Source organism: Mustela putorius, unplaced genomic scaffold, assembly GCF_011764305.1.
Source record: "Mustela putorius furo isolate JIRA1106 unplaced genomic scaffold, ASM1176430v1.1 tig00003853_pilon_pilon_pilon, whole genome shotgun sequence".
In the NCBI taxonomy this organism is placed as follows: domain Eukaryota; kingdom Metazoa; phylum Chordata; class Mammalia; order Carnivora; family Mustelidae; genus Mustela; species Mustela putorius.
In genome coordinates this window covers 18651677-18666449 of record NW_025422005.1, presented here as the reverse complement: position 1 = coordinate 18666449, position 14773 = coordinate 18651677, and the positions used below count along the sequence as shown (strand labels likewise).

Genomic DNA, 14773 nt, shown 5'->3' with positions numbered 1-14773 from the left:
GAAAAACTGAGGCTCAGGAAAGAAAGGTAACCCCTGTCCAGTGAGTTGGTAGAGTCAGGATTCAGAGACTCCAAGTCTTCTGACCCCAGGTCAACATTTTCTTCATTACAACCCCCTTCCTGGCATAATAACAGAACTAAAGAAGGTCTAATTCACACTATTTTGGACCTGTGTGTTATGGCTGGGGTGGGCTGTGGAGCAGAGAGGTCACCCCATGGCACTGGGAGATAGCATGGGGACGGGGTAATGAAGGAAGACTTTGCTAACCATTCCTCCTGCTATAATGAGCCCTTGAGGCAGCCAGCCTGGGAGGTCCAATTCACACCTAGGTTGAGGTGGGAAGAGCAGGGACCCTTTCAGACCAGGGCTGAGGGGCAGTACAGGACAGCTCTGCTCCAGGGAGCACATGCCTGGGAAGCTCGGGGTTTGAACAAAGGGTGTGGCTTTTTTTTTAGATTTTATTTACTGATTTGAGAGAGAGAGAGTGCACAGCGGTAGGGGAGGGGCAGAGGGAAAGGGAGAAGCAGACACCCCACTGAGCAGGGAGCCCAATGTAGGGCTCCATCCCATGACCCCGAGATCATGACTTGAGCCAAAGGCAGACACTTAACTGACTGAGCCACCCAGGTGCCCCGGGTGCAGCATCTTGATTAAGAGGGAAATATTCAGTAGGAGGCGACAATGAAGCATACTGATGACAGCAAGCGTTGGCAAGGATAATGGAGAGACTAGAACTCCCACCTGATGGCCGGCGCGACTGCTGATCCATTTCTCCACTTGGCAAGACTGGTAGCATCCAACTAAAGTTCAACATACCAATATGGTATGACCCAGATGTTCAAATCCTGGGTGAATCCCAGCGTTAAGTGGCTGCTCGTTTCCTACCAAAAAGCGTGTACGAAAGTGTCTGTAACCCTCAAGTACTCCCATAGGAATGTAAAATGGTGCAGCCACCGTGCAGAACAGCCTGGCAGTTGCTCAGAAGTTTACACACAGAGCTACCACATGATCCAGCCAGTCCCCTCCTAGACAGACACCCCAGAGAAATGAAAACCCACGTCCACCCAAAGACTTGCACATGAATGTTCAGAGCTGCATTATTCAGAAGAGCCAAAAAATAAAAAATATAAAGCAGACACAATCCAAATGTCCATCAACTGCTGAAAGGATAAATAAAATATGGTCTACTCGCAGGACGGGATATTATTTGGCAGTAAGGGGAAATGAGGAACCGGTACATTCCACCGTGCGGAGGAACCATGAAAAATGAGGCCCAAGGAAAGAAGTCAGTCGCAAGAGACCAGATATCATACGTTCCTTTTCATATGCAATGTCCAGAATAGGCAAATCTGTGTAGGAAAAGAAAGTAGATCAGCGGCTGCCAAGGGCTGGCAGGAGAGGGACTGCTGGAAAGAGAGGCTGCTGATGGGTATGGAGTTTGCTTGCAGTTGCCGCGAACTGGAAATAAAAATGTCCAACAACAGTAGAATGGGTGGGTAAACTTGTAAAGGAGTGAACTCCTGTTTATGATAGAATTATGAGTGAAAAGCAGCAAACCATGAAAGAGTATAGAAAGTCTGGTGCGAAATTTTGAAGCCGACTAAAGTAATCTAAGACAACAAAAGTCAGAATAGCAGTGGCTTTTGGGGGGCTGAGTGTGAGGGGCCCGAGGGGACCTTGTGGGGTCTGGGAAATGCTACCTTGATCTGCGGCATAGCTACAGGTTGTACCCATCTGTAAAACTCAGTGGGATTGTGCCTTCTGCTGTAGGTAAGATCTAAGTTACATTTCAGTGTTTAAAAGGTCATTTAAAAAAAAAAAAGAGGCTCAAGTGAAAAGACCAGGGCTGAGTCCTGGCTGTCAGGCTTTTGTGAGAGTCCCTGTCCCTCTGAGTGCCTCGTTCCCCATCCTCCAGACATCGGACCAGATGGTTTCAAAGAATCCAACTGGCACTGACAGTCTGAGATTCTGCGAATTCACATACCTATTTGTCACTGAGTTTGTTGGGAAATTTGGCAAGTGCTTGCCATCAATGTGGTGCGAAGAGAAAGGGGGCTGGCTGTCTGCTGTGGGCTCAGCCTTGTTTCCAAGGAAGGCAAGGTCTTTGGAAAGTGGGTGGGAACACCCCGCCTCCAGGAGGGAATGTCACTTTCGATATGAATCATCTCAGGCATCCAGCGACTTGCTCTGGGAATAGATACCCTGACTCACTTCTCCCTGACAGGGACAAGACTTGCTACTAAAATTTCAGATTTCAAAAGAACCAGCACAGCCCAAATAGCCTCTCAGAGGCGGAAAAAGAAAAAAAGAAGAAGAAGAAGAAATCAGCCTGGTAACCAACCAGGAATCACAGAGGGGATGGGCATCTTTCTTTGTGAGTGAAGACCGGACGAAGCCCAAAGGAGGCCGCCGGCTCACACGGCTGCTGGCGCCAGGGCTGGGATGGGGACCCGAGGCTCCTGACCTCGAGTTTTCTTTTTACAACAACCTGCTACTATAGTTTTTAGAGAAATAAATTATGCTCTGTGCTGGTGGGAAGCCTTTTAAACAAAAAAGAAAAAGAAAACAGCCGAGACGCATCTTAATTAGAAAGTGCTTGGGAAGAAAAAAAAATCTTTGCGGGAGGAGGGTGCAGCCAGCCTCATGCCTTGAACTGTCAGCGGCATGAGAGAGGGAACATCCAGCAGGCTAGTTCAGAGGGGAGTGCTTTGCTCCAATAATTACCCATGTGACCTGAGGGGCTTTCTGGTTTTTAGGAGGTGGTGGCAGGCAAAATCACGGACATATCATCCAAGGCCACCGGGAGAACCCCCTCCCCCCAGATGACCATAGCATCTGACTGGCAACTGCCGGTTCTGCCTGTCCTTCACATGTGGGGTCAATATTTTCATCCCATTACCCTCCTCGTGTTAAAAGCCCATCTGCCAGTGACCGGTGCTTCTAATCCATTTCCTCTGTGCTCTGAGAGCCCCCCGCAGCCTCCGGATGGAGCAGCCATGGCTCCCAAAACATGTGACTCCCCGGAAGGCTTGCTCGATGCCCTTACGCCTGACCCGTTCTATGCAAGGATGAGCAACATCCCCACTTCCGACGCAGATGACAGCTCTTTTTCAAAACAAACCCAGAGCCTGGGTCAGGAATGTGCACCACAGCTTGCTAAAAATCAGTGAGCAACATGGCCTGATGACGATTTCCCAAGAACGATGGATGGAAACTGGGTGTTTGTTTTTTCAGAAAAACAACCAAACTCATAAAAGTGGATATGGCATTTTCAGCCAGAGAAGTCAACGCGTTCTGTTACCCAAAAGCAGGGGAAGGCGGGGAGGAACCCAGGGTGGGGGCATGCATGCCAGGCAGGGTACTGGGGCGACCTGCCCCTACCCCCACCTTTCCAGGTGAGTAAACTGAGGTTTGGGGAATATTGTGACTCGCCCAATTTCATTCAGTTGGTAAATGCTGAGGATCTGACCCCAGGCGTACCTCTAACGTCAAAGGGCTGCCTCCCGGGAACAGGTTTCGAGATCGTGGAAACAACATGGAGTTCTGGGGAAACTGCAGAAGCAGGTGGTTTTCGCGAACGGTCTCTCTGGCAAAGCGTGCAGTTCCCTAGGCAGCCATGCTGGTGGAGTAACTCTCACCCCCACAGAAAGATCCAGGCAGACCGGGGTGTGTGTGTAGGAGACTGTGAGCATTTTGCAGAAGGCACTACTAAGTCACACGCCAAAAAGCAATTGTAAAAGTGACATCTTGGGACCTGGATTTATTCCCTCTTCAACATCATATTTGCTCCGTTTACAAGGCAAAGATGATTTTTCTCCCTGCCAAGGCCGAACATTCCCAGCCTGTGATCTGAAAATCATGCTGTGTTCATTTCGCCTCTTAACTCACCCAAGGCCATAAATCATCCCTCGAAACGGGGATTTGGTTGGCAGTTCTATCGGGGATTCACAAGGCAGAGGCGGAATCCAATTTGGGGCTCTCACAGTCCTCCCGGGCCGGCTAGACCACGCAAGCTCCTCCAAGCTCCACAGAGAAGATGCCCGAGAAGCACATCTGCTGACTAAGCAGGACCCTTGCTCTTCCGGGGTTAGTCTGCTGATTCTAAACTCGCTCTGCGACAGAGGAGGAGGTCAAGGCCGCTGAAGAGAACAAGAGGAAGAGAACAAAGCCAGATCCAGCCCTTCCCAGCCAAACCAAGAACGAAGGGCTAAGGGGAAACAGGGCATGCAGAGACAGTGGTAGGCAATTCATTCATTCAAAAATATGTATTGGAGGCCCACGATGTGTTATGTGCCAGGCACTGTTTCTTTCCTTGGAATACAATTATTTTCCCGAGTATTCTTTTAAGAAACAGAATAATAATGGCAGTAGCTTATGGTTAACGTGGAGGCACGCGGGCAGGCACTGCACATGAATTTTATCTAATCTCCCCAACTGCTGGGTGAAGGAGGGGTTATTCTCATTGTACAGATGGAGAAACTGAGGTGCAGAGAGATTAGGAAACCAGGCCACAGGCACAGGACTCATGACTGAGAGCCAGGATTCAAACTCAAGCAGGCATGGTTCTCAAAACCATACTACCCTCGGCTCCTCGTACTGACAGCCAATGGCATGCTTTGCAATTCTGTGTTTTCAGGTTATTGGGTGGGGATAAGGTATTCTCCTATGCTGGAAGAAAAGAGGAACATCTGAAACTTTTTCCAAGCCCTGAGTACTCAGCCGATGTCCACTAACTAATGATGCGTGGAGAAGCGTGGCTGCAGACCTAGGAAGTGTGTGTCCTCTCTGGGCTTCCGTCAGGGCAGGGGAGCAGAAGATGCAGCCCCACCAACCCTGAGACCAACCCTCTGCCCTGTTCCCTTCTCTGTGGCCACTGTATATGGCCACTGGGGGACAGGGCAGCACAGTGGCTTATGGACTGGGTTTTGAAGTTTGACAGCCTTATGATCAGGTCTCTGCTTGATAACTGTGTGACTAAGCAAGTCCTAAAACTTGCCTAGCCTCAGAGTCCTCATCTGTGAAATGGGGATCAAATAGGTAATACATTCCTTACAAGGGCTGTGAGTAGGACACGAGAGAATATAGCTACAGTGCCCGGTGTGATGCAGGTACAGGAAGTGGGTGGGCTCTCTGCCCCCAAATCATACATCTCCTGGTAGTCTGCTCCCTCTGAAGCTCTGCAAATTTCCAGCTCCTAGTGGTGATCTGGCCATGACCATAGGCCTGCCTCTCAACAATCTGGCCTCGGTCAGTTTAGCTAATCTCAGAGTGGGTGGTGCAAAGAGCACTGGGCTGGGACTCAGGCCACCAGAGTCTAAGTCCCCAGTCCTGTAATTAACGTGCTGTGTCACCTTGGGCAAGTCCCTTCCGCTCTCTGACCTTGGTTCTCCCTGACTCAGAGGAAGGAGTGGGAGTTGCCTTGAAACCCTTTCACCCTCTCTGGTGGCACCCACTCCCAAGGCTCTGTGCCCTGCTGGTTTTCCTTGCTGCCAAGGGAAGATGAAGTTATCAGGGCTCACTATGACTTCTTGGGAGGATTAATGCTCTTTAAGTGCTTCAGGGCTGGAAGCTGGCACCAGTGCAAGGTGTCACTTACTACCCGCCCGGAAACTCTTATCCTGGCAGGAGGCTGATTTTTTCCATGGCCTTGAACTTTAACCTTTCCCTGCCTAAAAATTCCTCTGTAAGCTGCTTAAATGAAGGAGTGAACAGGACACTGCCTGCCGGTGGGCTGCCCACCCACGATTCCTGCCATGGGCACTCCAGGGCTGGGGCGACAGGACAGGAGGGATCTGGTCTTGCAGAGCCCTGGAACCCTCACGTGGGTCCTTGGATCCAGGGGTCTTGGACACGCTCCAGTCAACGTGAGAGAGGCACACACTGTCCTAAGAGCCTGACGTCACCCTCATAGCAGCTGACTTGAAGAATGCCAGACATGAATATGCGCACTTCTCATGTCTTAGCTCATGTAGTTCTCAAAACAATCCTGTGAGTAGGTAGTATTGTGGTCCCGACTTTACAGCTGGGACCAGTGAGGCCCAGAAAGGTTAAGAAACTTGCACAAGGTCACACAACTGAGAAGTGGCACAGCAGCATGCAAACGCAAGCCATCGGCCTGAGTCCAAGCTCCTCAGCCGGCTTACTGAGTGTCCTTCCCAGTCCTAGCAGCAGGCCCTTCTGCAGGTAAGGAAGCTGGGCCTCTGTGTACTGAGCCATCATGCTTTGTGGCACTCCAGCGGCCGCGTCACCGCTGGCTCTGCTCCCTCCCCTCCCCGAAGGTGTTCTGCGACTGGCAGACTTGACCCTGTGACTTACTAGTGGTCAGAGAGCTGCCATCGAGTGCCCACTCTGGACCTGGCTCCAGGCGAGGCCTCAGTCCATCTCTAGTCTGTCACCACCGCCCAGGAGGTGGGAGTCTCTGCCCCACTCCGCAGTGGGACGCCACAGAGCTACTAAGTGGCAACACAGAGGTTCTCCTCAGGCCTGCTTAGATCCAAAGTCTAAACTCTCTCCACCACCTGGCTGGACACTAACAGGGACAACTGGAGCGACCTCTCAGAGGAAGGGGAACAAGGCAGATATCCACCATGGCCTGGGCCACAAGGCAATGAGCAGGCTAAGGCCTTGCTCGCAGCACAAGGGGCTTGGGAACATTTTCTGATGGACCCGCTGAGCTGGAGGTTAGGAAAATGGAAGCCTCTTTCACTCTGAATTGTGAAGGACACAAAAACTGGCTCGAGAGACACATCGCTCGGCAGTCTCACTCTCGGCGTGAGAACGGATTCAGGGAGGGGTGCATGGGCAGCTGGGAGCAGAATTCAATTTGGTGAAATGCTGCACAGGAGACCAGGCTCGGCATCTGATGTTCTCACTGCAAAGCCAGACACCAGCGTGAACTCGTGACTCTTCCCCGTATGCACCCCTCTCAGCCCTGCGTGAGCCCATGTCCGAACAGCTCAGCCAGGTCGGGCGGGGGTGCGCTGCTGCCACCCGGCCTTGCTGGCAGGGCTCAGTCTGCAGTGAAGTCACTGAAGATGGCAGCGGCCAGAGCCCAGCAATGATACCACCTAGCAGCCTATGTGACTCTGGAAAAAGAACAGGGAGGGTGACAAGCAGCTTAACCCAGGTTAGCTCACCTCCTTCTATCTTTGGGAATAGTCTGGCTTCAAAGCCCCTTATGGCTCCACCCCAAACTAGAAGCTCCTCCTCTGGGTGCATTCCCATAAGCCTCTGGCTCATAAGACACATTTGTGGGTAACCACAGTCACAGCTACTACCTATTAAGTAGGTTCTGTGTGTCAGGCAGGCCCTGGGCTATAAGTCTGATGTTTTCATTAGTACCACTGTGCAGAAAAACTCGGGTTCATGGAGAAATGCCTTGCCTAAGGTCACACAGCTTATGGACTAGAAAGTAGTCCATAAGCATTTGTTGAGTGAAAGACTAAACCTTTCCCAGGAGCCAGCTGCCCACTGCACCCTCTTTGCTGGCTGCACAGGAAAGACGCTGCCAGGACTCCTAGAGGCATGGGAGGATTGGCACCAGGGGAGCGGCTGCTCTGGGAGATGGACACTGAGGAGACCTCAGGACTTCCCACGGGCTCACCTGGGCAACTGCTGACTGCATGTATTATACTGTCAATCGTAAACCACTGGCACATACTGGGCCCTTTGCATGTTCATATGTGCTCTCATAGTAGTCCAGTATGAAGGACAAATGAGCAGGGGTCCAGAGAGGTTAAGCAACTCAGGCTTGGCTACACAGATAGCTCAGGACAGAGTGAGGACTTGTATCCAGGTACGTCAGACTCAAAGTCCAAGTTTCTTTCCACTGTTCTAGCTGCCCATACTTTCTCCATCAGGTCCGGTGACTGAAAAGGGACTGAAGAGTCAAGATGCAAAGGACAGCCCCGAGGAATTTCACACAATGGGACTGGGCTTAGTCCTACCCATAATGCTCCCCATGGTGCTCCCTCTGCCCCATGGATGGTCTGAGCAATAGCTATGCCCGGGCTGTGCAGTTTCAGGAGTCAGCCTCCCCTGACTTCCACCAATTCCCTGGATATCTGCAAACTGTCAGCGAGAAGGAGAGGGGAAGCCTCCGTGGTTCTGGTTCCATCCCAGATTTACACTGGTAGCCAAAGCTCCAATGACTGTGGTGAGACCCACGCTGGCCCCTTTCCCCAGGGCTAATGTGGGACATCGGGGAAGGTCTATGTTCCAAGACAGAGAAGATAACCAGACTCTACACATCTCATACTTGACGTTAAAGAAATATCTGCCTTTCTCTCTTCTGACTCAGGAGTCCTCCCTAGGAATCTATCCAAAGACAACATTTTATGCACAAAGATGACAACTGCTGAATTATTTTTAATAGCAAAAAATTAGAAACGACTTCTGTCCAACATTAGCAGGATGGTTAAATGAATTATGGCACATCCCTGCAATAATTGCCATCCTTTATGACAAATTTGAATAAGTTAGAGAAACGCTTATGATATAACATTAAGCCAGAGAGAGAGAGAACATAAAATTGTATATCGAGGAGAAAAAAGGCACAGAGAATATGGGAAGGAAATGAACAAGAGGTCAACAGAGGTTGCATGTATATGGCAGAATGAGCTATTTTTTGTCTGTTTTTCACTTTTTGATACCTTTTCTTTCCCCCTATGTTCCTATGATAAACAGAAAAATGAAAGAAGTTACCAAAAATCTCTCTTTCTCACACAGACACACACCCAAGGCGAGTGAGTTATTAGAACATCCAGAAAGGATGTGATGCTGACTGGTTAGAGGGAGGAAGGCAGGTCCAATGTCCCCCTTCCCAGAACACAGGCACTTCTCACAAGACCATACACGTAGGGGCCATCCCTTTAAATCTCCCTTGAAGATTTTCCTGGGACTTTTCATCTGACTTGGTTCTTTGGTTCTGGACCTCAGGGACCTGTGTCTCTAAGGAGTGAGGAACACAGTGGGTGAATTTCCATCTCTAGCCCCGGACAGCTCCCATCTCTCAGGGAAGAAGCAGGCCAGGCTGCCTCCGGCATCTTTTCTGGAGAAAAAGTAGAGAGCTGGCGACTTGGAAGGGTGTTAAGTTTGGAATGTGAGGCCATGCCCACAATAAGGCACTCTACAGACTGTCCAGCTGAGAGAGGCTCTCGAGTTAGGAGAACCCGCGGCTGGAAATGGAAGACATACAAGCAAGAGAGGCGGCAGGTCACACAAGTGCTGCCAACACAAGGCAGTTTCTGTGACACTCCTGATGAGCGACAGTCCTGACCGTCCACCGGTGGGGTGTGCAAGACACACCCGCAGGACCCTAAAGGTGGCACACTTGCCCACCTCATCAAAAACCGGTTCCGTTTCTCATGAGCTCACCTGAGATCATCTTACAGCTACACCTGGGGGACTGGAGTCAAACCCAGTCCTCTGTGTCCTTCAGAGCCCCAGACCTGCTCCTGGGAAACAGGTCTCCATTCCTCACCATCCCCAGTCACATGTCCAAGTGTGTTTGCTCCAAAACACAGATGCTAAGTGCGTACAAAGAGTATAAAGTGAGAGGGAAGAGCCCAGAAGGAACTCAGACTTGGGAGCCCTGAGTCTGGGGAAATAGGGACACAGCTCAGCAGGGGGTTGGGGAGGAAGAGCCAAAATTGAATTCCACTTAACCAGCAGAGGGGCTGTGGGTCTCACCCACACCAACTCACCAAACATGTTGCCCTCATAGCCGTCTTTTGTGAGCGGTCGGAGCTCGTTTTTCCCCATGGCATAAAGTCTGTAGCTCCGCCAGGCGAACTGCATCATCTGTAAGAGAAAGCAGGAAACAGAACCTGAGTGTGGCAATTCCCAACTGCGGGCACTGGCCACTGGCTTTGCCCTCTGCAACAGGATTCGAAGCCATATAAAAAAAAATAATAATAATCTTCCAAACTGAAGAAGACCACTTTCTCTCTCACATAGTTCTATTCACAGTGACAGCTACCTGAACGGCCATTCTCTTCAGACGACCCCAGAGCCCAGAGTCTACCCAAGGATTTCTCAGAGGAGACACAAAAAGCAATAAATACATTCTAGCTATCCTTCAGAGCCAAAGTGAAAAGATACCTCTTCCATGAAGCCTTCCTGCTTTGCTCTGGCCTAAAGCTATCCTCTGAAAGGAAGGAAACAACTCACAGAGTGATGCCTGGTACAAAACAACCCCTGAACTAGGGATGGTTGACTCCATTCTGCAGATAAGGAGACAAGGCAAAGACACGAGGTAATTTGTCCAAGGTTAGCCAGAGAGTCAGTGAGAGTGCTACGAACTGAACCCATGCCCTGTGGCTCTGAAGCTTTAGGTCTGCCACCCCCGCTAAAGTCTTTGTTCTGTCCCTTAACATTGCCACAAATCTCTCTGCACCTTTCTGACACTTGGCTTGACCCACCCTGGCCATCCCAGGTTCCCCAGCACCCCAGCCAATCACTTATCAGGCTTTGTTTCCCTGGCTATGAACCAAAAGCTCTTCAAAGCCAGAAACTATGCCTGCCTCAGTTTCCCTAACAGCACCCAGCACAAGTCTTGGCACAGGTACGCAGCAATGAATATTCATCAACTCTGTCCCCCAGTCCGTGCATGAGTTCTTAGTACTTTAAGGAAACTATGTCAGTTTCTAGGGAACATCACGCCAGCACCTTGGTTCCCCAGATGCACTTAGCCTGGAGGCTAGAGGAATGGACGTTCAGTCCTGCTCCGCTGGCCCCCAGGCTCACCCCTCTAGAGTGCTGCCTTTTCGCCTCTGCATGGCAGGCTGCTTGGGTCACAGTGGGGCCGGCAGCAGAGGCACAGCTGGGGGCCTGGTGCCTGGGGAGGTAGCTGGTTTACTGACTGCAAAGAACACAGGGTTCGAGGCCAGGGCCGTCTGTGTGCGCCCCTCACCTCTTCTTTGACCTTGGCAAGTGAGTGAAGGTTTCTGAGCCTCAGTGGACTTCTCTTGGAAATGGAGATACCAAGGGCTGTTTTGCTGAAAGGTTTAACCCCTAATCCTGAAAGGTTTATGTGAAAGAAAGTAGCTGGAAATGTTGTTTCTGACCTGCCACAGCATGTGATTGACAAGCACGAGTCCTCTGCCCTCTTCAGCCTCTAAAAACCCAATCTGCTCCTCCAAACCACAACCACCATCCCTCCTTCCACCTGTCCCTAGTTCTCAAACTTTGCTGGCATCAGCATCACCTGGAGAGCTTACTGAATCAGCCCGTCGGCCCCATCCTTGAGTTTCGGATCCAGCAGGTCTGTGGTGGGCCCAAGAACTTGCCTTCCTAACGAGTTCCCCCACGATCCTACTAGTCCACAGGCCATGCCTGAGAACCACCCATCTGGTCCACGTGTTTGTCTCTACTTCTCACCTCCCCTCCAGACACTGTATGGCACCCTTCTACTTCTCTCCTTCTCGCTCCTGTCGCTGCCCCCTCCTTCTGGACATCTCCACCCTCACCGTCCATGCTCTGCCGTTCCAGGCGCCAAGGCTTAGAAGCAGTCTCTCCCAGGCACATCTGGACCATGACCTCTGCTGCGCCTGCCGCTGTGACCCAAATACACGGCCCAGGAGGGCAGATGTGATGAGTCTATGGCCCACGCCCCCTGTGAAGTGACAGAGGGATCTGGCAGCACCTCTCCATTTCCCAGATGTTCAAACTGAGGCTCAGAGATGGAAGTGGTCAGGATGACACAGCCAGCAGGGCTGGGAACCAGGCTCTTTCAACTCCCAGGCTGGCCAAACCTACACCAGTGCTCGGCCTGGTATGTGACTTCCCATGTGACACACATGCAAATGTCATGGTAACGCATGCCAAGCACTTGGCATGGGCTTTGAGTCCTAGTTCCATTCCTCTGTTATTTTCTACTTACCCTGAATTGGCAATAACAGAAACTAATTACCGGGTATGAGTGCTTAAGGGAGACTGGCCTCCTCCCTCAGTATCTCTCATCTGGAGGCTCCCTCAGTTAAGTCAATGAGAGTTGAGGTTGGGGAGGGGGTGCGGGGAGAGCGGCAGGAGGCTGGTAAAACATATATGACAGCAGGAAAGCAGCAGCAGAGGTCTGGAGGGGGAGGACCTCCAAACCCCTCCTGCTTGCAAGAAAGAGAGAGAAGTGGGTGTACCCGAGTGATTAGGAGAATCACGGGTCTGTACATGTTCCCATGGGAGCTGCCACTGTGCGGATGTGGAGACGTTTGGAACGGGGCCCATTACCTCAGTCATCCACACCAGTGGAGGGGAATGAAGGCACAAATAATCCCTATGCCACTTGGGACTGGATTCAGAAGGCAACCAGAGTGGCTCTCAACTCTCTCTCACACTCACACACATAAGCATGCGTGTGCGTGCGGACACATTCAGGTCTCCCATCTCGGGTCACAAGTGGCTCAACCTGGGCACTGGATGAGCAAGGGACAGGAAAAGACCCCCACCAGGCAGTCTGTACTTCTCTTCCTGAAGCATGCTAAGCCAGCCCCGAGCTGGTGTCCTGTCCTGTGCTCAGCGACAGTCTGGGTTACAGCCCCAGCAGGAATGCAGCTATGGGCCCACGTTCTCCTCCCCTGACTACTGCTTCCCTTCCTTCAGATCCCAGCTGAAACAGCACTTTTGCAGGAGGCCACTTCCCCAGGCATGCCTAAGTCAGGCCCCCACTCCTTCCCCACACTCTTGACTTCACAGCCCACAGCAGCCTGCCAGTCAAGCTATTATGTGGGCCCCCCTCACCCACCAAACCCCTGGTCATTACTGCATGTCTCACAACGCATCCAGGGCCTGGCACATACTAGGTGTCCCCGAATATTTGCTGAATGGCTGTGAGAACAAGAAAATGGCTGTAGAGTTTAACACATGGTTGGCAGACTGGTGGACCTCACGTGTCCTGGGTAAGATAGGTAATGGGTCAGAGGAGAAGGGCTTCTTGGCAACAGAGGCACTGAGAAGAGGGCAAGTGTGTGTCTCAAGTGGGTACCCAAGTGTCCTGATGGACAAACAGGACTGTGAGGGGCACAGGAAGAGGACGAACGACGGAAAGGCTATCTCACTCTAGAGCTGGTGATAACATGCCCTGGGTGACCCCTGAACTGGACTTTAGGGGTGGACAGATCCTCGCTTCATGCTAGGGAATTCTAAGACCTCAAAGGTCATCCAGACTACCTCCTGGCCCATGCAAGTTCCTTAATTAAAGATTAAGTAATGCCTCTTTGAATACCCCCAGTGATGGGATGCTCACCACCTTACCGGGCAGCCCATTTGACTACAGTTTCACAAAATGCTTCCTTAATTAGTCCAAATCTGTTTTCCCCTATGGGCCATGGGAAAGACAGTTTATACTGCCTTTATACCAGAGACCTTCAGAAAGGGGGAGCCAACTCTCTAGTCACTTTGGGCTATCTGTTGGCCCACCGAGCAGCCCAGCTCCTTCAACAATTCTCCTCCTGGCCGATCTCTGAATTCCCTGAAACTGCAGACCCATACATCACCGTGTTTTTCCGGGGTGCCCTAAGACTTTGTTGCCCATTTGTGAAGGTTGGCTATACTTTCGTTAATGAGAAGAAACTGAAGTGCAAACTCTCCCTGGTTGCTTCTGGACCAGATCCTGTGGGCGTGAACTTGCCATTTGCCCCTAATAATTTTATGTTGTAGGACTCTGCCTACCCTTCTGTGCCATCAGGATCTTCTGGAACCAGATCTTACAATTCAATGTGCATGTATCTGCCTGCTTTGGGTAATCTGCAAACTTGATAGGACTGCCGTCTGCGTCTCCCCTCCGAGTTTTGGACAGGAACACTAAACAGGAGGCCTGAGAACAGTACCCGGGAAATCACCGCAGAGGCCTTCCTCCTGGATGTTGCATTTTTGAGTGTTACCTGTCAGCAAGTGAGGAACCCGCCAATCAATACAACCTCTGCGTCTCCATTTTGGCACATGAAGACATTGTGAAGGACAGGGCTGAAACACAAACACACTCCCCTAGCATAGCTAGTACAGAAAAAATAAATTGCTGCTTTTTTTTTTTTTTTTTTTTTTGCCTTTTTTCTTTTTTTAAGGAAAATCCAGGATTGGATGGGCATGGTTTGTTCTTAGAGAACCCATTTTGGCTCCTATGAATCACCCTTTTTTTGTTCTAAATGCTTGCAAATCATTAACTTAAAAACCTATTAGTGCCTCCTAGGAGGCTATAAAATAAAAAAAAGATGAACAAAAACTAGTGTTGGCCACAATGGGGAGAAATTGGAACCCTCATCCATTGTGGGTGGGAATGAAAGTGGTGCAGTCCCTCTGGAGAACAGTTTGGCAAAAAAAGTTAAATAGAAAGTTCCCATGGGGCCCGGCAACTCCACTCCTATGGAGCTGTGCAGAAAAGAACTCAAGGACTCAGCAAGGCTGGTCCTCGGCTGGCATCTGGGAATGAGGATTCCACGAGCAGTCCACCATTCTCGAACTGGTGAAGGTGGTTTCCTATCCTTAGACTGTACAGTCTGGGAGGCTGGATACCTACCTGCTCTCCTTCTGGGAGTCTAGGATTTGGGTATGTGCTAAAGTGGGGCCTGTATGACCAGCCCCCAATAAAATCCTCTGGCTCTGAGTCTCTAATAAGCTTCCCTGATATTAAATAACACCTCACACATGTTGTCACGATTCAGTGCTGGAAGAATTTGGCGTACCCTGTATGATCCTGCTGGGAGAGGACTCTTAGAAGCTGTGCCTGGTTTCCTCTGGGATTCCCTGCATGCCCTTTTTCCCTCTGCTGATTTTTCTCTGT

At 50.7% G+C, this 14773-nt stretch overlaps 1 protein-coding gene across 1 annotated transcript in view; it reads right to left on the bottom strand.

Annotated features, from left to right (window-relative positions):
• MAN1C1 (mannosidase alpha class 1C member 1) overlaps nucleotides 1–14773 on the bottom strand; it is a 137104-nt gene that overhangs the window by 74909 nt on the left and 47422 nt on the right. Inside the window, exon 2 of the mRNA XM_004741136.3 lies at nucleotides 9705–9801. Coding sequence (XP_004741193.1) covers nucleotides 9705–9801 — 97 coding nt within the window. The remainder of the gene's footprint in view (nucleotides 1–9704; nucleotides 9802–14773) is intronic.